Source organism: Anabrus simplex, chromosome 3, assembly GCF_040414725.1.
Source record: "Anabrus simplex isolate iqAnaSimp1 chromosome 3, ASM4041472v1, whole genome shotgun sequence".
Classification (NCBI taxonomy): Eukaryota; Metazoa; Arthropoda; class Insecta; order Orthoptera; family Tettigoniidae; genus Anabrus; species Anabrus simplex.
In genome coordinates this window covers 109,740,441-109,767,039 of record NC_090267.1, presented here as the reverse complement: position 1 = coordinate 109,767,039, position 26,599 = coordinate 109,740,441, and the positions used below count along the sequence as shown (strand labels likewise).

Here is a 26,599-nt window from a genome sequence, read left to right as displayed (position 1 = left end):
CAAACCTGGGCCCAATTATGGTTGTGATTTTCATAAATGATTTGCCTAAACATGTAAGAAATTGCAGTTGTCTCGTTTATGCCAATGACTTCAAAATATTCAGACCAGTTGGCCCAACACAAAAAGACCTTGATAGTATTCTAATGTGGAGTCATATGAACAAACTAAAATTTAACGTCACGAAGGTCATTCACCCAGAAAAAAAATAAAACTATCTTTCCATACCAGCTGGGTCCAAACGCCCTGGCGTCCGGCTTGACAAGGGTCTTACTTTCACAGCTCATGTAAACAAGGTGACAGGAGAGGCCTACCGGGCATTGGAATTTGATATACGGAACACAAAACTGTTCAGGAAGACAAATTCCATCATAGCACTCTATAAGCCTTTGTACGAACTAAATTGGAATATGCTAGCATTGTATGGAATCCAAGGTTCGATAAATGTATTAAGTTTATCAAAAGAGTGCAAAAATGTTTTGTAAGATTTGTATATCACCAATCACATGGCTTGTACCCATTTATGGTGCTGTACAAAAATTTACTAACCAGTGTCAGAATGATCCGCCTTGAAATTCAGCGAAAAATAATCAATGCCATGTACCTGCATAAATTATTAAACAATAAAATAGATAATACTAGCTGATGTACCCATGCTTCGCTACGGAATTCTACATTGTATACAGAATTCTAAATTGCATAGCTTTTAATGTTCCCCTAGAAACGTGACGGGAAAGTCACCAAACATCTTTTCTCATATGAAGACTGGGTTAGGGAATGTTCATTGCCTACCATCAGTCACAATCAAGTTCGGGATTTTCCATTAAAATAGCAGACACTCACTCTCCACCTGTCTTTTTACATCCTCAGAAAGACTGTTTTAACAGTTTTCTCAACTGAAATGAGCATAGGTCATTAGAATGACGTCAGTAGGAATGGCACGGTTAAAAGCAATGCTTTATATAAAATACTTGATCAAATGGAAAACCAAACATTTTCTCACTTTTAACGAACAGTACTACACTGTCGATTTAACAGTCCATAGTTCCAGAGCTGGAATGACCAAGCCGCAGACAGGCGTGATCCGTCTTTTTTCAGCGGGGGTGGGGGGTGGGGTTCGAATAGTAGAGAGTCCCAGGGCAAAAACTATGCCCTTTTACTAATCTGTTTCCTAGGAGTACCCAGTGAGTCTGAAAATCTCAATTCACTACACTGGCGATGGAAAAATCTATCTGACTTGGAGGAAAATTGTTCCTTCAAGCCAGAGAAGTAACCCGCTCTTCACTGCTAATTTGGAATAAAATGAATGTAGAATTTAATGAAAGTGAAGAGGAGGAAGCTTTTCTTAAGAAACAGTTCTTTTCAGGTTTGAATTTTGAGTTATTTAGTGAATTGTGGTGCTATAATTTGGAATAGGCCTATATTGTAATTCTAGACCAGGTCATACTACTACTACTGAGTGATCGTCTGCCTTAAAGTGTGCACACTGCTCATTCAAAACAGTGCATCAGAGTAGGGATCAAATAGCTGGAATACCATGATGAACCAGTGTGTTATGTACCAGCAGTATCAGAAAATGTATAAACCAGGGGAATGCCATGCTAAAGCAGAAAGTTTTCTAACTCCCCAGCTCTTTCCCGCCGATATTCAGCCAGGCTGTTATACACGTTACGCAGCAGTAATTCCATCTATCGGAGTTGAGTGACAGCATAAGAGACAAAGAACATCACAACAAACAATGGTCAATGTAATGTTATTGTTGATCAATGTTATGCGCTTTCGATATTGTAGGCTTTCACATTTAGTTTTCTTCTGACTCTAAAATACCACTCTTATCATAGTCTTATCATGATCGGAAATGGTATTCTCTATAACTTTTGTTATGTAGTACTTTTCGATAGGACCAATAACATAGGTATTTAAAAATTAAATTTTAGGTGCCTTCCCCTAAACTACAATTTTAGCCAGGTGAATAAAATTGTTTATATCTTAGACTGTAGTTTCTTATTCCCCGACTCTATATACCGATTTTTATTAAAGTCTGTTAACCTATTTTATCATCGTTCGGCGTTGATATGAACTTAGCAACAAAAATACAAATTCATGAAGTTCTGTGTTATCATTGCTGGTACGGTAAAAATGTATAAGACAAAAATGATCGGAAATTTAATTCTATATGTATTGGTCGTGTAGTATTTATAGATAGGACCACTAATAATATAAATATTTGAGAATTATATTTTATGTCTTCCCCTAAACTACCAATTCACTCAGCGTGAATAAAATGATTTTAGCCTAGTTTGTAGTGGCTCATTCCCCGACTTTACATACCGTTTTTCATTAAATTCTCTTCAGCCGTTTTCTCGTGACGCGTGTACATACAGACAGATAGACAGACAGAAATTATAGAAATGTAAAAAATGCATTTTCTTGTTACTGTGGACATGAGCGATACAGAAATACCATTCTTTTCAAATTCTGAGCAATGTACAGACAAAACTCTTATTTTACATATACGAGTATATATGTATTTACTGTCCCTATTGAATTTTTGCCTAGCTTGCATGCACTCAAGAGAATGCAGCATGTTTAGGACTGAAAGAGCTCTGACGACTGCCCACAACCATTCACCACTCTATAGGTTGTGTAGCAACTATAATGAAGCGGTTAACATAGACAATAACTTGGACTTTGACATGTCAATATCCTTATTCATAAAACGTTTTTCAGCTACACTACCACAACACTAAGAATTAACATCCCACTGAAAGCTGTCAGAAGTTATTGTAGGCACCGAATAATTGAATGAATAATTTAGTTATTAAGAATTGTATTATTAGTTATTAAGGTATAAGACTTTTATCAATGTAATTGAATAATTGTGTTATTAAGAATTGTATTTTTAGCTTTTAAGATATGAGACATTTATCAATGTAATTGAATTAATAATTTAGTTATTGAGAATTGTATTTTTAGTTATTAAGATCGAGGACTTTGTGTCAATGTAATTTAATAAGTACCGTACTTTGCTCCACTTTTTTCGCACTTTAAAGAAAAGGAGCTGCAAAAGATGGTTTATTGAACATTATTGTTTTTTAAATTATTTCATTGGATAATATATATGAGGAATTGATGTACCTATATATTAAGAAAACCATTTCAGTAAATTTGTATGACACATAAAAATGGAGCAAAATTATCTTGATGAGGGGATACTTTGCACCAGATGTCTAAAGTTGATGAATTAGATGGAATATGGTAGTATGGAGCAATGTATGACAATAGAAATGAAGGAAATAAATTAGTTATGGACAGTCAGAGATATTTTAATGTCTGAATCTTGCCAAGTGAACGATTTAACATGAAATACATTTTGGAAAGATTGAGAAGTACGTTAGAATTAATTCTGTCCACTAAATTGGCCTTGCTGTAATTAAAAAAAACATACAGTCATAAAACATAAAACAGAGCGACGTGGAGCTCAACTCCAAAATCTGTCTAATTCAGGAACAGAGAAGAGTCCCCGTCGGCTTACCATTTTTGGAAGCTGCATGCTACCAACTGTATCTTCCAAATCATAAGTCATTTCATCTTTTGGTGTAGGCCACTTCCATGACTTCAGTGATTTCTGCATTGCACTTATAGTAGCGCCCTCATTGTTTATGTCGGTAACCTTGCCCGGGAAATATTCCTCTTCATATTTTAAAAACTACATACTGCCCCACAGTTAGAACGTCACCAAATTCCGGTCTGCTCACTTTAGGCCCGTTTATGGGATGAGTATCCTCCTTTTCTTCCTCAGACAATAGAAGCAATTGTGATTGACGATACTGTTCGAAGTTTTCATCTTGTGATGAATCTGTAAGGGAGATAGTTTCAGCATCATCTTCTGAACTACTGTCGTGGGTTTTGTCAGTGCGCTTCTTATTCTTTTTCTCCAAACCTTTGGGCTTCTTTCCTGTCACACTTTTTATCAGGAGTCACTTAAAGTTTCCTCCTCCTTCCTCTCTTGCTGGTACCACCAGCAGTCCACTCAGCTCTCTTGTTCTGAAGGGCTTCGATGAAGGAATCTTGAACTGCATCTTTATCATACGTTTGTGAAGGAAGACGGGAGAGAAGTTGATCAACATCGATGGGATGTACACCACACTTTCTGAAACCTGATCTTAGGTTTTCTGCTGAGTTTGGATGTAGTACATCAATTAGTCTTCGTAAAAGGAAAGGGAAGTGCTATTTTTGCAAGACAATATCTTTGAATCCTTCCTTGCTCCCCTTCCACTCTGTAAGGATCTGTCTCCATGCTACTTTCATGGGCCGAAAGAATGATACGTCCAAAGGCTGTGTAATATGGATACTGTTGGCTGGTAGACAGATAAATGAAATGTTATTTCCAGAGCACAGCTGTTGTCAAATGTGATGATAAATTATCACAGATCACCACCTTTCTCCCTTCCTGCTTTTTTAGTCTCGGCAGCATCAAGTTCGTAAAACAATCAGAAAATGTGTTACTATCAAACCATCCACTAGGGCTATTTGAGTAGCGGCAGCCGTTTGGCCCGTTCTTAGTCCATGTTGTCCACAAATGAGTTGATTTGTACACAAAGAAAAGAAGGTAATATATCTCCCTCGGCATTTCCAGCAAACATGATAGATGCTGCTTTTGGAGGAATTACAAATGTTTTCAGGGTATTTCAATCAATCAATACTGATCTGCATTTCGCGCAGTCACCCAGGTGGCAGATTCCCTATCTGTTGTTTTCCTAGCCTTTTCTTAAATGATTTCAATGAAATTGGAAATTTATTGAACATCTACCTTGACAAGTTATTCCAATCCCCAACCCCCTTTCCTATAAATGAATATTTGCCCCAATTTGTCCTCTTGAATTCCATCTTTACCTTCATAGTGTGATCTTTCCTACTTTTAAAAGACGCCACTCAAACTTATTTGTCTACTACTGTCATTCCACGCCATCTCTCCGCTAACAGCTCGGAACATACCACTTATTACATGTGATAAATATAATTTTTGATCCATATTGATGATATTTGATTGGAATAATAATAAGTTAATTTATTAATTTGACCACCTAATCAATACAATAAGTCTTGTCTTTGTTGATTTACATTGACATGTTAACTAAAATGGTACATGTTTCGCCTTGTATATAGGCATCATCAGCCATTGCCTTAACCTTGAAATAAAATCAGGCACCTGATTTACATATAAATTGAGATGGTCCATAGAGGTCCAATTTAAACATCGTTCATCAACCTTCAACTATAGCTTCGTATTTTTTCATCAAAGTGAACCACAACTTAACCATATACCATCGACTTTCGACTTTTATCTCATGTAAACAAATAATTACAGGTCACTTGACTATCCTTCGACATTATATTATTCAACATTATTTTTTGAATAATACGATTTTAATTGTCATTTTCGTCTTTGTCTAATTGTAACCGTTGGTCGGTCAACATAGTTTTATAACAATGTTACCACTTGTTTTTAACAGACTGTTGCTGTGTTCATTTTAATTATAATAGTAGCCTTCTAATGTCAATATTGCAAATACTTTCACCAATTGTAAGCTCCTGCAATATCTTTAAAACCAACATTGTACAAGTATTTTACTATATGTTAATTTTAGTTCAAGTCTCTCCAAGGCTTTTTTAAAATTAGTTTTATTTTATTCATATGTAAATCACGTGCCTGATTTTATTCCAAGGTTAAGGCAATGGCTGATGATGCCTATATACAAGGCGAAACATGTACCATTTTAGTTAATATGTCAATGTAAATCAACAAAAACAAGACTTATTGTATTGATTATGTGGTCAAATTAATAAATTAACTTATTGTTGTTATTCCAATCACATACCACTTAGTCAAGCAGCTCGTCGTCTTTCCCCCAGTTCTTCCCAGCCCAAATTTTGCAACATTTTTATAAAGCTACTCTTTTGTAGGAAATCACCCAGAACAAATCGAGCTGCTTTTCTTTGGATTTTTTCCAGTTCTTGAATCAAGTAATCCTGGCGAGGGTCCAATACAATGGAACCATACTCTAGTTGGGGTCTTACCAGAAACTTATATGCCATCTCCTTTATATCCTTACTACAACCCCTAAACACCCTCATCTGTACCCTTTATTTACAATCCCATTTATTTGATTACCCCAATGAAGATCTTTCCTTATATTAACACCCAGATACTTACAATGATCCCTAAAAGGAACTTTCACCCCATCAACGCAGTAATTAAAACTGAGAGGACTCTTCCTATTTGTGAAACTCACAACCTGACTTTTAACCCTGTTTATCATCATACCATTGACTGCTGTCCATCTCACAACATTATAGAGGTCATGTTGCAATTGCTCACAATCTTGTAACTTATTTATTACTCTATACAGAATAACATCATCCGCAAAAAACCTTACCTCTGATTCGACTTGATTACTCATATCATTTATATATATATAAGAAAACATGAAGGTCCAATAACACTGCCTTGAGGAATTCCCCTCTTAATTATTACAGGGTCAGATAAAGCTTCGCCTACTCTAATTCTCTGAAATCTATTTTCTAGAAATATAGCAACCCATTCAGTCACTCTTTTGTCTAGTCCAATTGCACTCATTTTTGCCATTAGTCTCCTATGATCCACCCTATCAAATGCTTTAGACAGGTCAATCACATTACAGTCCATTTCACCTCCTGAATCCAAGATATCTGCTATATCTTGCTGGAATCCTACAAGTTGAGCTTCAGTGGAATAACTTTTCCTAAAACCGAACTGCCCTCTATCGAACCAATTATTCATTTTATTATACAACTGTATATAATTAATATATATATATGTATATGTATGTATATATAATTAATGATGATAAAATAACTACATCAGCATTGGTAATAAGAAATGGCTTTGATATTTTATAATGATTATAATTATTAATTTCGCAAACATGTCTAATATAGTCAGAAAGAATGCCTTCCCCAAGCTTACATGCAACGCATGTCAAACTTACTGGCCTGTAACTTTTAGCTTTATGTTTATCACCCTTTCCTTTATACACAGGGGCTGCTATGGCAACTCTCCATTCATTTGGTATAGCCCCTTCAACCAAACAATAATCAAATAAGCACTTCAGATATGGTACTTTATTCTTCTAGTTTTCAACTTTTGTATCTTATTGTAAATATAATTTGTATCATATGTAATTTTTAATACTTCTTTAGCCTTAGTACCTCCTCTGTCTGGACATTATCCTTGTAACCAACAATCTCTACATACTGCTGACTGAATACTTCTGCCTTTTGAAGATCCTCACATACACACTCCTCTTGATCATTAATTATTCCTGGAATGTCCTTTTTGGAACCTGTTTCTGCCTTAAAGTACCTATACATGTTGTTGTTTGAGTCATCAGTCCATAGACTGGTTTGATGCAGTCCTCCATGCCACTCTGTCCTATGCTAACCTTCTACGTAACTACTGCATCTTACATCTGCTCTAATCTGCTTGTCATATTCATACCTTGGTCTACCCCTACCATTCTTACCACCTACACTTCCTTCAAAAACCAACTCTACAAGTCCTGGGTGTCTTAAGGTGTGTCCTATCATTCTATCTTTTCTTCTCGTCAAATTTAGCCAAATCGATTTCCTCTCGCCGATTCGATTCAGTATCTCTTCATTTGTGATTCAATCTATCCATTTCACCTTCAGCATTCTTCTGTAATACCACATTTCAAAAGCTCCTATTCTCTTTCTTTCTGAGCTAGTTATCGTCCATGTTTCACTTCCATGCAATGCCACGCTCCACACAAAAGTCTTCAAAAACATCTTTCTAATTCCTATATCAATGTTTGAAGCGAGCAAATTTCTTTCCTCAAGAATGCTCTTCCTTGCTTGTGGCAATCTGCATTTTATGTCCTCCTTACTTCTGCCATCGTTAGTTATTTTACTACCCAAGTAACAATATTCATCTATTTCCTTTAAGACTTCATTTCCTAATCTAATATTTCCTGCATCACCTGCCTTCGTTCGACTGCACTCCATTACTTTTGTTTTGGACTTATTTATTTTCATCTTGTACTCCTTACCCAAGACTTCATCCATACCATTCAGCAACTTCTCGAGATCTTCTGCAATCTCAGATAAAATAACAATATCATCGGCAAATCTCAAGGTTTTGATTTCCTCTCCTTGGACTGTGATTCCCTTTCCAAATTTCTCTTTGATTTCCTTTACTGCCTGTTCTATATAAACATTGAAAAGGAGAGGGGACAAACTGCAGCCTTGCTTCACTCCTTTCTGGATTGCTGCTTTTTTTTCAAAGCCCTCGATTCTTATCACTGCAGACGGATTTTTATACAGATTGTAGATAATTCTTCGTTCTCGGTATCTGATCCCTATCATCTTGAGAATCATAAATAGCTTGGTCCAATCAACATTATCGAATGCTTTTTCTAGATCTACGAATGCCATGTACGTGGGCTTGTCCTTCTTGATTCGATCCTCTAAGGTCAGACGTAAAGTCAGGATTGCTTCATGTGTTCCTACATTTCTTCTGAAGCCAAATTGATCTTCTCCCAACTCATCTTCAACTTGTTTTTCTATTCCTCTGTACATAATATGTGTTAAAATTTTACAAGCATGAGGTACTAAACTAATGGTGCAATAGTTTTCACATCTGTCAGCACCGGCTTTCTTGGGAATAGGTATAACAACATTCTGCCGAAAATCCGATGGGACTTCTCCTGTCTCATACATCTTACACACTAAATGGAATAGCCTTGCCATGCTGGTTTCTCCTATGGCAGTCAGTAATTCAGAGGGAATGTCATCAATTCCAGGTGCCTTGTTTCTACGTAGGTCACTCACAGCTCTGTCAAACTCTGACCTCAAAATTGGGTCTCCCATTTCATCAGCATAAACAGTCTCTTCTTGTTCCAGAACCAAATTATCTACATCTTCACCTTGATACAACTGTTGGATATGTTTCTGCCATCTTTCTGCTTTGTCTTCTTTCCCTAGAAGTGGCTTTCCATCTGAGCTTTTAATATTCATACACCTAGATTTCCTTTCTCCAAAGGTTTCTGTGATTTTCCTGTATGCAGCATCTATCTTTCCTAGGACCATACAACCTTCGACATCCTTGCACTTCTCCTTCAGCCAGTCTTCCTTAGCTACCTTGCACTTTCTATCACCGAGCTCGATAGCTGCAGTCGCTTACGTGCGGCCAGTATCCAGTATTCGGGAGATAGTAGGTTCGAACCCCACTGTCGGCAGCCCTGAAGATGGTTTTCCGTGGTTTAATTAAGGCCTTAATTAAGGCCACGGCCGATTCCTTCCCACTCCTAGCCCTTCCCTGTCCCATCGTTGCCATAAGACCTATCTGTGTTGGTGCGACGTAAAGCAACTAGCTAACTAGCACTTTCTATCCACTTGATTCTTTAATCGCCTGTTTTCTTTTCTGTTCTCTTAATTTCTAGCATTCTTGTATTTTTGTCGTTCATCAATTAGGTCTAGTATCTCCTGAGTTATCCACTGATTCTTAGTTGATCATTTCTTCCTTCCTAACATTTCTTCAGCAGCCCTGCTGACTTCATTTTTCATGACTCACCACTCTTCCTCTATTGTGTTTCCTTAAGCCTTTTCATTTACTCCTTTTGCAACATGTTCCTTGAAACAATCCATCACGCTCTTTTCTTTCAACTTGTCTAGATCCCATCTTTTTGCATTCTTTCCTTTCTTCAGTTTCTTCAGCTTCAGATGGCATTTCATGAGCAACGAGTTGTGGTCAGAGTCCACGTCTGCTCCTGGGAAAGTATTGCAATTCAACACCTGGTTTCTGAATCTCTGCCTAATCATAATGAAGTCTATTTAATACCTTTCAGTGTCTCCAGGTCTCGTCCACGTGTAAAGCCGTCGTTTGTGGTGTTTGAACCAAGTATTGTCAAGGACTAAATTATGATCGGTGCAGAATTCAACCAGCCGACTTCCTCTTTTGTTCCTTTGTCCCAATCCGAATTCTCTTACTGTATTACCTTCTCTTCCTTGGCCTACCACAGCATTCCAGTCTCCCATCACAATTAGATTCTCGTCACCTTTTACATATTGTATTAAATCTTCTATCTATTTATATGTTCTTTCAATTTCCTCTTCATCCGCTGAGCTAGTAGGCATATAGTCCTGCACTATTGTGGTGGGCATTGGTTTGGTGTCTATCTTGACTACAATAATTCTTTCACTATGCTGGTCATAATAGCTTACCCGCTTCCCTATTTTCTTATTCATTATTAAACCAACTCTTCATTTCCTCTGTTTGATTTTGTGTTGATAATTCGGTAGTCGCCTGACCAAAAATCCTTTCTCTTCCTGCCAACGTACTTCACTTATACCAGCTACATCTAACTTTAGTCTATCCATCTCCCTTTTCAGTTTCTCTAATCTACCACAACGATTCAAACTTCTAACATTCTACGCTCCGACTTGCAGAATGTCAGTATCCATCTTCCTGATGATCGCCCCCTCTCGTGTAGTCCCCACCCGGAGATCTGAATGGGGGACTTGTTTACCTCCAGAATATTTTACCTGGGAGGAAGCCATCATGAGTACATCATTCATACAGAGAGAGCTGCATGTCCTCGGGAGTTAGTTACGGCTGTAGTTTCCCGTTTCAGCCGTGTAGCAGTGTCAACACAGCTAAGCCATATTGGGTATTATTACAAGGCCATATCAGTCAATCATCTAGACTGCCGCCCTTGCAACTTCCGAAAGGTTGCTACCCCCCACTTTCATTTTCACTAAAATTTGTATGGTTGCCAATTATGCTTTCCATCATGTTATCCTTAGCTGCTAGATTCAATATCCTTGTATTTTCCTTCAATTTATCCTTGCTTCCACAGCCATTTCTAAATATATTTCTTTCCATTTTGCACCTCCTTCTTAGTATCTTTACTTCTCTATTATAATAAGGTGGGTCTTTACCATTCCTTACCACCTTTAAAGGTACAAACCTGTTTTCATATTACTGAACAATTGCTTTAAACCCATCCCAGAGTCTGTTTACATTCTTATTTAATGTTTTCCACCGATCATAGTTACTTTTAAAAACCTGCCTCATGTCTGCTTTATCAGCCATATGGTACTGCCTAATAGTCCTACTTTTAAGACCTTCCTTTCTATCACATTTATTTTTAACTACGACAAAAACATCGTCATGCTCACTAATACCATCTATTACTTCGGTTTCTGTATAGAGCTCATCTGGTTTTATCAGCACAACGTCCAGGATATTTTTCCCTGTATTTGGTTCCGTCACTCTTTGAATCAGCTGTCCTTCCCATAGCTTATTTGCCATTTGTTGGACATGCTTCCTGTCATTCGCATTTCCTTCCCAATTGGCATTTGGTAAATTCAGATCTCGCGCTACAATCACATTCCTTTCCATGTTATTCCCACAAAGCAGATTATCTTATCAAATAATTCTGAATCCGTGTCAACGCTACACTTTCCCAGTCTGTACACTCCAAAAACATCAAGTTGCCTATTATCTTTAGAAATGAGCCTTATACCTAGAATTTCATGTTTGTCATCTTAAACATTTTCGTAGCTTACAAATTCTTCTTTCACCAGAATGAATACTCCCCCTCCCACCATTGTTATCCTATCTCTACGATACACACTCCAGTTCCGTAAGAAAATTTCTGCATACATTATATCATTTCTCAGCCATGATTCAACTCCTATTACAATATCTGGTAAGTATATATCTATTAAATTACTTAATTCTTTTCCTTTCCTGACAATACTTCTACAGTTCAATACTAAGACTTTTATATCATCCCTACTTGACTTCCAGATCTCTGTACCCTTATAACTGCTCCCTAGACAACCCCATTTCCCTGAATATACCTTCCTATTACCCTTCCAAACAAATTTTGTAACTTATACGTACCACCGCGGTTTAAGTGAAGGCCATCTGAGCGCGGATCCCTATCTCCTACCCACCCATTAGGATCTAGAAATTTTACTCCCAGTTTCCTCACATACCCCTTCCATAGTCTCATTTAAATCTCCAATCACACTCCAGTCAGTATCGCTCCTACACAGTATTCCACTGATAACAATCTCCACTTCCTTAAACTTTACTCATGCTACATTTACCAGGTCCCACACATCTCCAACTATGTTGGTACTTATACCAGCTTACCTTACGTTGTTCGTACCAATGTGAAACACTACCACCTTCTCCTTCCCCTTCTCCTCCTCAACATCTGCCTCAACCTAATTCCTGGATAACACTCTACCCTGGTTCCATTTCCTCCACACACTTTCCCCACATGTCTAATGAGGGAATCCCCCATGACCAAAACCTCAACCCTACCCACCTCATTTGATCCTGTCCCCTACTGCTCAGCCCTATCTTTCCTGATAGCTGCAGAAGCTACCTCCTGCTCCCTTTTCTCCCTCCAATGACCCTGTTCCACCTGTCTTTTCCTATCCTCTACTCTTTACCTCCCTTTCCTACCATTTCCCTTCCTTCTACTTTCACACATCTCAGCAACAGTTCCCTGTTCCTCATCTTCCCTCTGTTGTTCTACCTGGAGTGACTCGTACCAATTTCTCACAGACACCTGTCCGGAATTCTGATCCTGAATAGAGCCCTCAGCCTGCAATCTCCTTCCCCTTAGAACATTAGACCACCTGTCTTCTACAATTCCCCCCTTTCCTTCCCATCCCTCTTTTACACCTACTGTATCCTGTACATTGTTTGAGAGAGGCCTACCTTCTTTTCTGTCTTATATGAGAATCCTAATTATCTCCCTCAAACTCTTCAACTCCTCCCACATACCCCTCAATGCCTTGCCACACCCACAGTTCCTACACTTGCACTCCTTAGTCATTTTTTACTCTCTTTTCTTAAGAACTCTCTTCTTTCCAGGATCATCGATAAGATAACTCTCATCGAAGTTCCAGATGTTGCTTGCAGGCACATCTTCCAGTTCAACAGGCAAATGTTGAACATATTCTTTGAGAACTCCCTCATCAACGGCAGCTCTACATTTTTTATTGTTAGTTACCAACCGCACATTAAGCTCAGGGTGCTCTTTGGTAAAACCCAAGACCCATTCATGACCTGGATAGTTGTTCTTAAATCTGGTGACTATACGTTCCTGTCTGGCGAGGTAAAACTCCACTATCATTCCCAGTTCTAAAGGAGTCGCAGGAAAGCCAAATTCACTCAGCTGCATGTTACATCCTACAAATTCTGCTTCTTTATCATTAGTGAAAATTTGAGGGAATCCTGGATGTGAAATACTACAATTTTTTAACTTCAGTTTCTTAATTAATGTCCTTGGAATATTAAATTTTTCTGCTGCTTTTTGCTGAGACATCTCTTTATTCCTAATGGCGGCTAGGCATTGTTGCAGCGTTCCCAGGCTATAATCACAATATCTCCTACTTCCTGCAGTTCTCTTGTACTTCAGTGTCATTTCCAAAAAGCTGAAAAAATATTTTAAACACTATTTATGCCACATTGTGGAACCTAGCTAGAACTGACATGCGTAAAACATCCAGCCTGGGGATACTTGGCTCCACTTTTGTTGTGGAGCAAAGTATCCCCAAGATGAAGACATTTCTAACCTAGGAAATGAAATGGACTATAACTTTATCAAACATAATTAAATGAAAAACTGCAATACTGCTCAGCAGTTAGACATATTAAGTACGTGGAATCAAGGTAACTTACCTTCAGATTGGTCTCCTTTTACCCAGATAAAACTAGACTTTTCTGGCTTAATTTTTCATGCTCATGCATATATCACGATTTGGAGGAATATATAAAATACAGTATAGCTGAAGATGATGCAAACAAGCCATGCTGCCAATCCTAATGTAATCCCTTACAAGGGAAAAAAATTCCACAGAGTTACAACAACAGGTTTGACATCTACGAAACAATAAATAATTTTCTTCAGGTGGAACGAAGTTTGTACTTTAAAGATTTTTAGGTTTACTGTAATTGGGGTTTACTACTCTGTTGTAAAACAGCAATTAAATAAATAAATAAATAAATAAATAAATAAATAAATAAATAAATAAAAACACTTGCTACAACATAATATAAACAGACTTAAAAATATCTTCTAATAAAAAATCATCTCATTCCCATTAATGTGATTACAGTTAAAAGAACTTCAGCTGTTACATGTAACTAAAACTGTCATCTGTTTATGACTCACAGTGAGCTGTTTGTATTGAGTTTCGGTTTGTAAACAGGCAGCCACACCTATACTACATGAGCTGATTGCAATCTAGTTTGTAATTCCTTTTTTTTTAAATTTATTTTATATTTTATTGACAGTTAAGATTTTCTCATGCGAGGAGTACAAGGAGTTTGAAATTGAGTTTTAACAAAATTTTGACACACACATGGTTTTTATTATATAGGAGATTATATAGAGTATACAAGATACTTTACTAATAAAGAAGATACATCTTAAAAATAATTTAGAAGTCAAATTGGACAACAGTTTTTATTTACATCTAACAGCTGAAGTTTTGTGATGAGATGTGATGATTTTTATTAGAAGTTGAATGAGATTTAAAAAAATTATTTGTAAGTGTATTTATGTTATGTAGTAGCTCATGATTTTAATAAAGTTCTCAAGATTTTTAGGAAATATTTTTTGCTAATGAAGAGAATGTTCTGTGTTCTTGAAACATGAACGATTAATATGTATTTAAACATTTGTTGTGTAGTATTGACACAGGTTCATATCATCTCCTATTTTTCGGTCTTGAATTCCATAGTCACTGTATAGAGTATTCAACTCTTAAACTTGTTCGGTCACGATAAGAGGAAGGTGACAGAGCCAGAAAGTGCAGCTGGGTAAAGCAAGGAGAGAAAATTACAGGAGAAACTCTGCATTTAAACGGATGCACTAACAGACTGGGGGCATTGAATGGATGATGACGATAATGATTACTGACTATCTGTTGAAGGACAAGATACTACTACTACTACTACTACTACTACTACTACTACTACTACTACTACTACTACTACTACTACTACTACTACTACCACCACCACCACCACCACCTCCAGGCACACACATAACACCATCAAAATTATTGTCTAATAATTTCTCATCAGATATTGTGATGACACTTGACACTTTGTTCTTTTTGGGAGGTTCAAGTTCATATTCACTGTAGCTGCTAACTATTTCTCCTGTCGAACTGAAACTATCTCTACTGCATTCATTACACTGCTTATCATCGTAACTTCAGTCTAACTTTGCGACAGTTTCACTCTGTAAGAGGTTTTCATATTAGTTCATAATCAAGGACATTTATAAGAAAACATGTGAACGACTCATCCTCAACACCAACACTATTTTCATTGCGCACCTTACATTGTATTTTTAGTTCCTCTAATTGCAAAACATTAGTTGGCTTGATTGCTATTTGTCAAGCCATTGTGTTTTATATCTACAAACACAGACAAGATGTGCGATAATACCACCAGCAATGTCTTGACTGATACAGTGGACTGCACACAAAGCATGATACAACAGAGCCCTCTAGTTTGTTATTGCAGAGTTTTATAACATCTGTCACCACTGAAAGTAAGGGCATGTACTTGATCTTCACTTGCATTCTGGTTTGATTAAGCTTGTTCGAACCTGAGGTTGTTTCTTGATAGTAGAGCTGATGACCTGGATGCTAGGCCCTTTAGACAACAAGCATCAAGTTCTTTATGACTAGATTCAATAGATTTGGAAATATAATTTCATCTTCCTGAAATTTTGATAATGATGAATCTTTTCTTAAGAGAAAGGGCAAACGAAAGTTATGGATTTCTTAACTCAGAGAACACTGATTCAGATTCTATTTAATGCTTCTGGGATTTTGAAATGAAAAATTATGTTCCTGTGGTTCATATTCCATGCAAAATTGGTGCTCCCATGGCTATGATCACAATATCAACAGTCATGTAAAACTGCAAGCTTGCTGTATTTTTCAAAGAATGCTGGAGATTTATGAAGATTCCAAATTTTAATGTCAGTATTAAAATTTTGCTTTTTCCTAGGCAGAAGACACTGTACCACATTTACAGTCACCACCGAGCTCGATAGCTGCAGTCCCTTAAGTAAGGCCAGTATCCAGATCGGAGATAGTGGGTTCGAAAGCCCTGAATATGGTTTTGTGGGTTTCCCATTTTCACACCAGGCAAATGCTGGGGCTGTACCTTAATTAAGGCCATGGCCACTTCCTTCCCACTCCTAGTCCTTTCCCATCCCATCATCGACAGTGCGACGTTAAGCAACTTGTAAAATCTTTACAGTCACCATCCATGTATCATATTATGGATTGATGAGTTTCCTAGCAAACAGTGACTCTATCTATAAAATCAGTTTCACTTATTATCATTATTATTTGGTTTGTGTTTCATACAAACATTCCATACATTTGAGTAATTATCTGGAAATCTTAACAGAGAAATAGAGGATTTTTTGTGGAATATCATGACATTTGGTCCTATTATGGAAACATACTAGCAAATGTTGGGACTGACCTTTAATAGTTCAGGTTGCTATCTTCTCAGTTTTGGCCCACTCCTTTCTGAATGTTGTGAAAATCAAGGTGTTATTGTGACATTGATCAAGTCCTTAAAATATGGTAATTAAAATCTTAAATGACCTAGTTACTTCTGTGTAAATTTCTGTCCTACCCTCATTTGTGAATGAGAGAAGAGAATTGTAAGACATTTTATTTAAATTTTGTGAAGCCTGAAAATGCAGCATTCTTCAGAGAATAAATGTGAAAGTATATCTTACATGACTATAAATCTATTCCTTGATGATGTAATCATACAGGTACTTAAGTCAGTATAATATAATATTCATAAATCCAGCCTTTTGCTTTATTTTCTATTTCTATCTTTAATAAGGACAAGCTTAGGTCATCTTTACATAAAAATGGCTAGGATTTAGACACAGACACTCTCTCTCGTATATGTGAAAATGTTATCTATTTTTTTTATTGTGTTCAGTATTCACTTATCAGTTCTCTAAACATTTCTGTCACTGAAGATTTTTTGTGAGTGATTTTATTGAAAAATAGGTTAATTATTCCTGTCAGAGTAAGTGCTCTCTGGTAGAAATTAGTTTTTCAGTGAATATATTTTTCTCAGTTTTTTGTATTTAAACATATAGGCATTAAATACTTTAATAATTTAAGATATTATTAAAAATACTATGAGACTGAAAAGGAATCGTTAGCTGGCCACCAACTCTGATTCACGTATGTCTGTTCACTGGTATCATTTGTCATAATATCAGAATTTTTGGTTCTTTACTGTCTTCTCTGTTGTGTGTCACAACCTGTTCAGTCAATTTTATTTCTGTTTTTAAAGCTGTATATATATTTGATTCCCCACTATTAATTTCTTGATTATTATTTGTATAGAGCAATCAAATCTTGTCCAGCTCATTTGCAGTGTTGTCTTAATCTGCTGATAAATAATGTGTCAATATTAGCTGTACATGTTATCTTATTTCTAGTAGCTGTGTGAATATTTCTTTGCATTAGGGTCCCAATGTTGGCAGCCCTGAAAGTATTTATCTATGGTTTCTCATTTTCATACTTGTAAATGTTGGGACTGTACCTTCATTAAGTTCAGGTTGCTATCTTCTCAGTCATGGCTCACTCCTGTCCGAAGGTTGCAAAAACCAAGTTGTTATTATGACTTTGAACAAGTTCTTATAACATGTTTATTAAAATCTTAAATGACCTAGTTATTTCTTACTTCTATATAAATTTATGTACTGCAGAAAAATTTAGCACAGCTGGTGACCAAACTGAAATTTATTTTGGATTTAATTTGCCATTAAAACCTTATTAGGGAAATCGCTAACTGTGTGTGTTCTGGAATTAAATTTCATATGCAGGTTTTTAGCTTCATTGTAGTTTCATTGCATATACTAGCTATGAATGGCATTTTGTAAAACATCCTACTTGGGTTTTCTTGATGGAATATAAATACTTACGTTAATTGAGAATATATGTCAGTGAGAGGTTTTGAGAGCAAAACGTCTGTAGTGATTTCTTTCTGTTTAAGAAATATACATAGATCATTAAAAAGAAAAGGTAAAGTGTATGTTAAATAAATAATTATAAAAAATGTGAATTTTTTCTGAACTCCTTCCATGGATGTATAAATGTATGATGTTCAGCTCAAATATCTTGTAAACTGTTAAAGGTATCAAAAATATGTTTTCATTATCAGTTGTTTCCAAATTTACAGTACTTTTCCAGAATGTCAGTATCTGCCAAGATGATTCCAACATCATTTTTAAAGAAATGGAACTACGCTGTTTAAGGTAGCATTAGAGTTATGTGGTTCGCAAATTCAGGGGTATGATTATTTTCAAAGTCTGACAAGCACTTCTGGAGAAAATAGCAAGTCATCATATGTGCTTCATTTGTTAGCCATGAGCAGCCTTATTCGAATGAATGAATGAATGAATGAATGAATGATGAATCACTGAACAGAAGTGTTATTTATACAATTGTTGCTATGAATAATTCTGTGCATTTAAGAAGGTAGTGTTTTTAGTTTTACACAGTTAAATTATGAAAATTAGATATGGATATTTTAGTATGTTTTAATAATACAATATGTGTCTTATAATGGCAAAAAAAAAAAAAATAAAGAGTTCTTTTTAGCTGCAGTGCATCTTTAGCAATAAATTATACCATATATCAGACTTTTGACAATCTTGATAGCAACTATGTAAGTGTTAAATTTGTTTAAAAACCCCTACCAAAGAAAAACTTGCAAGATAGTTTAGTCAAGAACGACAAGAGTAAACATTATTGATTTCAGTTTAAACATCTTTGCTTTTTAATATACTAGTTTTTATGAATTTGGTAATTTTTATAATATTATTAAAATTCTTTGTGTTTTGGCATCTGAGAAACTTTTACTTCCAAAAGACATTATAAATGTTTGAGAAATCCATACCTGTACTCAACAAATTATGGTTGTTGGTACAACATATGATTGCTCACTTTCTATTTCTTTGTTGACAATGTTGTTTCTGTTCTCCTTTTCCATTATAATCAGAGCTGTTGATGTGCCACTTGACATGTTTCTGCTTAGTCTAGGAATTGCATGTGGGACAAGCTTTGTGGGTTTGTTTGTGCTGGGTACCTACCATAACTTATGGTGCATGGGTTTCTGTGGGAACATGGAGTTATTCCAGCATTAGATAAGCCTCCTTTTGCATGAGAAGCTTCAGTAACAAGTCACTTGGTTTCTTGTATGTGAAGTTAACTTTTTAATGCTCCTGAAGTGTGTTTTATTGCCTTCAGTTTTGTTTGTTACATTGTTGTCTCTTCAGTTTCTGTGAATATAACTTTCAAATGGCAGAGGAAAGTTAGAGATCTTTTATACAATTTAATATATGTTTTGCTGTTATTAAGTAGGCACTGAATATTCATCAGTATCATGTACCTTTGTCCTTAGACATTCAGGGTTGACTACTCTACTACTGTGGATGACAGTGCGGTACATTTTTTGCTTTGAAAGGTAACCTTTGAAATAAATTCTTACTGATATATTTATGCATATGAATATTTTTTTGTATGTGTTAAATTTTATATTTTCTGAAGAAGCAAATGATTTGTTGAATTTTTTGAATGAAATGTAACTGCTGAACATAGAATATTTTGTATTTCTGTTTTTGAATTGAGTACTGATTATGAGTTGATGGCAACAACAACAACAACAGCAACAACAATAATAATAATAATAATAATAATAATAATAATAATAATAATAATAATAATAATAATAATAATAATAATAATTTGATGGGGTTCCAGAAGATTATATCATGGACAGAAATCAATATAGACAACTCGTCAAAAAGTTCTGTGGTTTGCAGGAGACTGGAGTAGCGCTAGTGAGGAAAGGGAGGTTCTATACGGAAGAGCAGAAGAAGGAAGTTGGAGAAAGCATGAAAAGATACTGGCAGAGAGTGAAGACAGAGGAGGCTAAAAATACTGCACCGAGTTCGATAGCTGCAGTCGCTTAAGTGCGGCCAGTATCTACTAATTGGGAGATAATGGGTTTGAGCCCCACTGTTGGCAGCCCTGAAGATGATTTTCCGTGGTTTCCCATTTTCACACCAGGCAAATGCCGGGGCTGTACCTTAATTAAGGCCACGGCCACTTCCTTCCAATTCCTAGGCCTTTCCTATCCCATCGTCGCCATAAGACATATCTGTGTCGGTGCGACATAAAGCAAATGGGGAAAAAAAAAAAGAATACTGCAAAGATTGTCAAACGTGGTCCATAGACAGTCAAAGAAAGAGAAGAAGAAGAAAAAATGATTGCCTTATCCATTCCATAAGTTATGAATTTCATTATGGTCCATATTGACAATTGATCACTATCAAAGGGTAGAGAAAGGTCCACCTATTCAATACCATTAGCTTAATGTAGTGTCCTATATAATTGGTACTAGTTTCAACCCTACATACATTGGGTCATCTTCATCCATGATCTAATTCGAAACATATGTTTACATACAACCAATAATAAACAATACAGTTTGGTATGTCTTAATTTAAAATCTAAGCCTAAAACATTGATGAAGTTGGACTACATATTTAAAATTGAAACTAAAATGACACATTAAAACTGTTGTGGTTGGTATTGAACTATGTCAATGTCCTTATAGTAACCAAGTGTTCTTGAGTTGATCTGGGAGTTGGTATTCCTTATCTGTATAGTTGAGCCATTTGATTTATAAATCTTTTGTTGAATAGTAACATGGGTAATGGGTTATATGTAGCTTGAAGGGGACATTCTCAACTTGAATAAGTGTTCCTTTTCATCATATGTAGTGATCTATTGTTTAATTCTGTTTGAAGTTAATGCCTTTAAAAGAAAATATTTGAAGTGAATTATGGAGAAAAGAAGGGAAGCTAGAAGATTGAGATTAACATACAGGTATATGAGATTCTGCCCTATGTTCCTCATTAATTGTGTGCACTTGGCATGGACACTTAACACCAGACTGACTATTAAGAGGGAGCAGGAGTGTAGCTTATGATGGCAGGGGTTGGAGGAGGGATGTTTGAGGAGAGGCAGATGGGGGAGGAGGGGGAGGTAGGTATTAGGTTGAACTGATTAGTGGACTTGACATGTCTTTTTTATGTTTATGCTTTGCGCACATAGTAGTGATTATATCAAACAATATTAGGTTTTTTATTGATTTCATTAATATTATAATTTGGGTCAAAGTACTCTTCTAAACGAATGTAACAGTTCTCCAGTATGCTGAGCATGGTACCCTTCTTATCCACTTTCAGTATGCTTAAATCTTGGTCAATTTATGTAAAATTATGTTTTAAGTCTGGCATGTGTTGTGCCATGGCAGAGAAACGATTGTATCTTGAAGCATTGACAAGTTCCATGTATCTTATTGAAAAACTACGTCCCCTTTGCCCTACATATGTAATTATATGGGACACTATGTTAAGCTAATGGTATTGAATAGGTGGACCTTTTTCTACCTTTGTTAGTTATCCATTCCAGACATTGTAATCTTTGGTGTGTCAAGTGCAATCTTGAAGAGTTTTAACCAGGTTCATTCTCTAAAGTTCACCTTCATCAGCTGGTAAATTCTACTTTCTATTTTCCCTCATATTATAACTGGTCGCCAGTTTGATTCGCGCAGCCAACGTTAGCGAACACCTCACACTAGTCCCAAGGATTTTTAACTCCAATTGTGCCATAATCTGCTCCATCCATCTCTGGTTTGCTGGAACTCTCCCTACTTTCAAGTTTATAGTTACTTTTTAACGAGTCCACATTGGTGTCCTACGTTGTATAAGATTAATTTTACTGCTAGCATGTAAATACGGACTAGTTCAACTTGTATTTCCTTCTGGCATTGTGTTGGCTCTCCTACAGAATTCCTAACTACTGAAGTTCACGTCATTTCAACCTTAGTTTCGTCGCCATGCGCCTTTTAACTGACTCAGTTTGACTCGTACTATTCAATAAACTCTATTTCAACTTTTGTTTTGCTCAATTTAAGAACTCCATAGTCAATAATTAATCCACGCTTCACGCATTGACGTATATTTTAAGATCCACTATATCTATATCTTTTACTTTAACAACCTCATGTTTGTTTTAACTTTATAGACTACCATCGTTCAAAGTATTCCTCTACAAATACTTGCTGTTAATCTGTACCTATTGTTACAATTTTAAGTCTAATGTTATCATTTTACTTTTTATTATGGCATTGTCACTCTTTTAACAATTTTTATCATACAGCTCAGGGCCCTGACCTAATCTTTGTAAATTAAGGCTGATGATGTTCGCTATGTCGAACGAAACATGTTCCTTTATTTAAGACACCTCATGATTATTTTATAATTCAATGAGTAATATATTGTATTGAGTAGGTGGTTGTTATTAAAAAGATTTTATAATTTTAATATATTGTCCTCAATACGGTTCTATTATGAGATTAATTACATGTAAGTGGTATGTTCCGAGCTGTCAGCGGAGAGATGGCGTGGAATGACATTAGTAGACGAATAAGTTTGAATGGCATTTATAAAAGTAGGAAAGATCACAATATGAAGATAAAGTTGGAATTCAAGAGGACGAACTGGGGCAAATATTCATTTATAGGAAGGGGAGTTAGGGATTGGAATAACTTACCAAGGGAGATGTTCAATAAATTTCAAATTTCTTTGAAATCATTTAGGAAAAGGCTAGGAAAGCAACAGATAGGGAATCTGCCACCTGGGCAACTGCCCTAAATGCAGATCAGTATTGATTGATTGATTGATTGATTGATTGATTGATCGATTGATACACTTTTGTTGATCACTTAATTGTTGTTTCCCATTAATGCTAAAGGATATGAGCCTCTACATTTCCTATGACTGGTTTCCTCAGATTTCTTATGTGATGGTACTTCTTTCAACATACGAATGAAGTTACAATAAACAGGCAAGCAGTGCCAGCTGGGGACTTCAGCTTCACCTGCGTGACAGCGCCTCGGCAATGTATCATAAGTTATTCACATGCTAAATGAAACAAGTGTCCACTGTTGGCATTGTGTAGTATTTGCTATGGTACAACAAGATTCTTAGAGTCATTTGGAAGAGAATGATGACAAAAGCAGATGACCACAGTGGGCAATTTGTTGTACATTCAGATGTTGCAGCTGCCTTTGAACTTGCTGCATGCTACTCAACTGCTATGCCTACTAATGTGATGTTTATGAGATGCTGACGTAGTATTGCATCATTGTAGCAAAAGACACTAACAGACTTTCGTAAGAAAATGTATGAGTGACTGATATTTGTATTGCATAATGATTGTTTGTGTTAAGATTATGAATAAGAACGGTCTTCATTCTGAAATATGTTCTTTCATTTAATTTTAAAAAATAAAATACTGTGAAATAAAATAATGTTTTCAAATTCCAGTTTGGATTAACTGGACTTTTGGATTACTGGGATTTGGATTAGCAAGACTCCACTGTAAGTCTTATAATCATTAAAACAACTATTGTATAAAGAATCTTGATAATTCTACTCTGCCATTTAAAAGTTAGACAAATTCTTTCTTTGTCAATTACCTTTATGAACATCAGTGGATTTTACAATTGTATAATTTTTTTAATGAACGTGTGCAGTTACTCTTTAATGTCTTTTGCTGTAAAACTGTGTGTACTAAAAAGGTGGATTCAAACTTTTATATATTGAGATCTGTGTTACTGTTTTATGTAGGAAACAGCCTGACGGGTAGTGACCGGTCTTCGAATGTCGGTGTTCATTTCCGTCAGCCAGCTTCCATGATTCGTCCTACCATGAACCAAGAGAGTATAGATATGTTGGAATATCCATTTCTAACCATGGGCAAATATCCTCCAGGTTTCATTGTGCATTTAGGTATGTATAAAAGCTTGGGATAGTCTATTTTAATGCATCCAGATCCTTGGCTGAATGATCAGCATTCTGGCCTTCGGTTCAGAGGGCTCTAGGCTTAGTTCCCTTCTGGGCTGGAGGTTTTAACCTCTTAACTGGGTATTATAGATGTGCTTGGTGTAACCTGCCCTGTGTATTTTTTCAGCAGATGGTTGTTACATGGTAGGATATTCAGAAAAGTTAGTTATATCACTAATATCATTCATCTGTGATACAAAAAGTAAAATAAAGGCGTTTTAATTAATTAATTTTAATGTTAGAGAAATGTTGAACCATTTTTACATTAACTGCAAGGTCATTTACCTGTTTGGAATTTCCGAGTTTGGCCCATATTTTATAGCCGAAAGTTGAAACAAATAAAAGCAAGGGGTATTTATATATATCATATCATACATGTGACATTCTGAACTGCTTTTCATTAACCGCAAGGTCATTTACCTGGTTTACACAAATTTGAGTGTTTTGTTAATATGTTACCACCTAAAATTAAAACAAATAAAAGAAAGGAATATTTACGAATTGCACATCATGCTAGTGACAATGTGAATGATTTCATATTAACTTCACGGTCCGTTACGTCATTTACGTCACTAGAACTGCAGTGATTTGTCTCAGAGATAATTTTCGGAAAGTAAGGGGTTGCGATACTTCCCCGTTTTGAGAAGTACATACTGTTTTCTGGCTTATGAACAATCCCCTGCAGCATTAGAAGTCCAATTAGAGCTTTTATGTCAGTTGGATTTGTATCCACCCAATCTCTCGCTAGGGACCGTGGTTTCAAGTTCGGATGGGCTTCTAAAACCTGTTTAGCATACACATTGGTCTGTTCAGCAATAAGTTGAAACATATCACCTATGAACTGTTCAAAATATTCCAGCACATTGGATTCATCGTCGAAGTCTACATTTACACCAAAAGCACCAGAAAATATGAATTTCTGACGTGAAACACTACGCGGCAGGAAAGGTTGAAACATGTCCAGCACTTCGCCCTCATCCGATTCGTCATGTTGTTCTCCTTGTTCTTCATTCTCACTTTCTGAACCACTTTCACTATCGGACTCGCCTTCATTTGTATCAAACCACTGATCTTTAGATTTCTGAGAAGGTAAATCGTCAGAATCATTCTCTAAGTGTTGAATAATCTCGTCTTCTACGAGCGCTTCGAACTTACGCTTTAAACTAGATGCTGCCATATTTGGCCTACTGCGGACAAGTAGCACAGCACAGTTGTAAAATAAGAACAAATAAGCTTCAAGAAGCGTGACATGTGGTATTTGCTGTCATCGAGCGGGAAAAACCTCAATTCATAAGACAATACACGACGCGGCAAAGTAGCTCTTCATACCCAGGAGATATTCGCGGCAAAATACGAGTACGTATATATTCGTCATGCCCATTACCCTGTAACATAGAGCGTAGGAATTAATACGTCATGCCTAGTTAAGAGGTTAACTATTTACGGTTAATTCCTCTGTCTCAGGGACTGGATGTTTGTGTTCATCTTAATCACATCTCTCTTATACACACAACATACCATATATCAACCACCACTACAACATGGAATAGTAAATAAATACATCCCTCCACTTAGGGTTGGCATCAGCAAGGGCATCGGGCTAAGAAACTGTGCCAAGTCTACACTAAGCGCTGACCCTCTAGAAATGAGGTGAAGAAGAAGAAGAACCACGACCACCACCACCTTATCAATCAATCTGTTAGTCAATCCATGATCTGCATTTAGGGCTGTCGCACAGTTAGCAAATTCCCTATCAGTTCTTTATGTACCGGGCAAGTTGGCCGTGCGTTTAGGGGTGCACGGCTGTGAGCTTACATCCGGGATATAGTGGGTTTGAATCCCACTGTCGGCAGCCCTGAAGATCTTTTTCCATTGTTTCCCATTTTCACACCGGGCACCTTAATTAAGGCCACGACCGCTTCCTTCCAACTCCTAGGCCTTTCCTATCCCATCGTCGCCATAAGACCTATCTGTATCGGTGCGACGTAAAGCCACAAAAAAAAAAAAAAGTTCTTTACCTAGCTTTTTATTAAATGTTATCAAAGAACTTGGAAATTTATTGAACATTTCCCTTGATAATTTTTTCCAGTCCCTTACTCCTCGTTACATAAGTGAATATTTGCCGCAATTTGTCCTCTTGAATTCCAACTTTATCTTCATATTGTGATCTTTCCTACTTTTAAAGACACTATTCAAACTTATTCATCTACTGATGTCCTAGCATGCCATCTCTCCACTGACAGCTCGGAACATACCACTTAATTGAGCAGCTCATCTCCTTTCTTCCAGTTCTTCCCAGCCCGAACTTTGCAACATTTTTGTAATACTACTCTTTTGTCGGAAATCACCCAGAACAAATCGAGCTGCTTTTCTTTGGATTTTTTCCAGTTCTTGAATCAAGTAATGCTGGTGAGGGTCCCATACACTGGAACCATACTCTAGTTGGGGTCTTACCAGAGACTTATATGCCCTCTCCTTTACATCCTTACTACAACCCCTAAATACCCTCATAACCATGTGCAGAGATCTGT

At 36.4% G+C, this 26,599-nt stretch overlaps 1 protein-coding gene across 1 annotated transcript in view; it reads left to right on the top strand.

Moving 5' to 3' along the window:
- LOC136866675 (C2 domain-containing protein 5) overlaps positions 1–26,599 on the top strand; it is a 559,159-nt gene that overhangs the window by 186,265 nt on the left and 346,295 nt on the right. Inside the window, exon 8 of the mRNA XM_068226804.1 lies at positions 23,853–24,014. Coding sequence (XP_068082905.1) covers positions 23,853–24,014 — 162 coding nt within the window. The remainder of the gene's footprint in view (positions 1–23,852; positions 24,015–26,599) is intronic.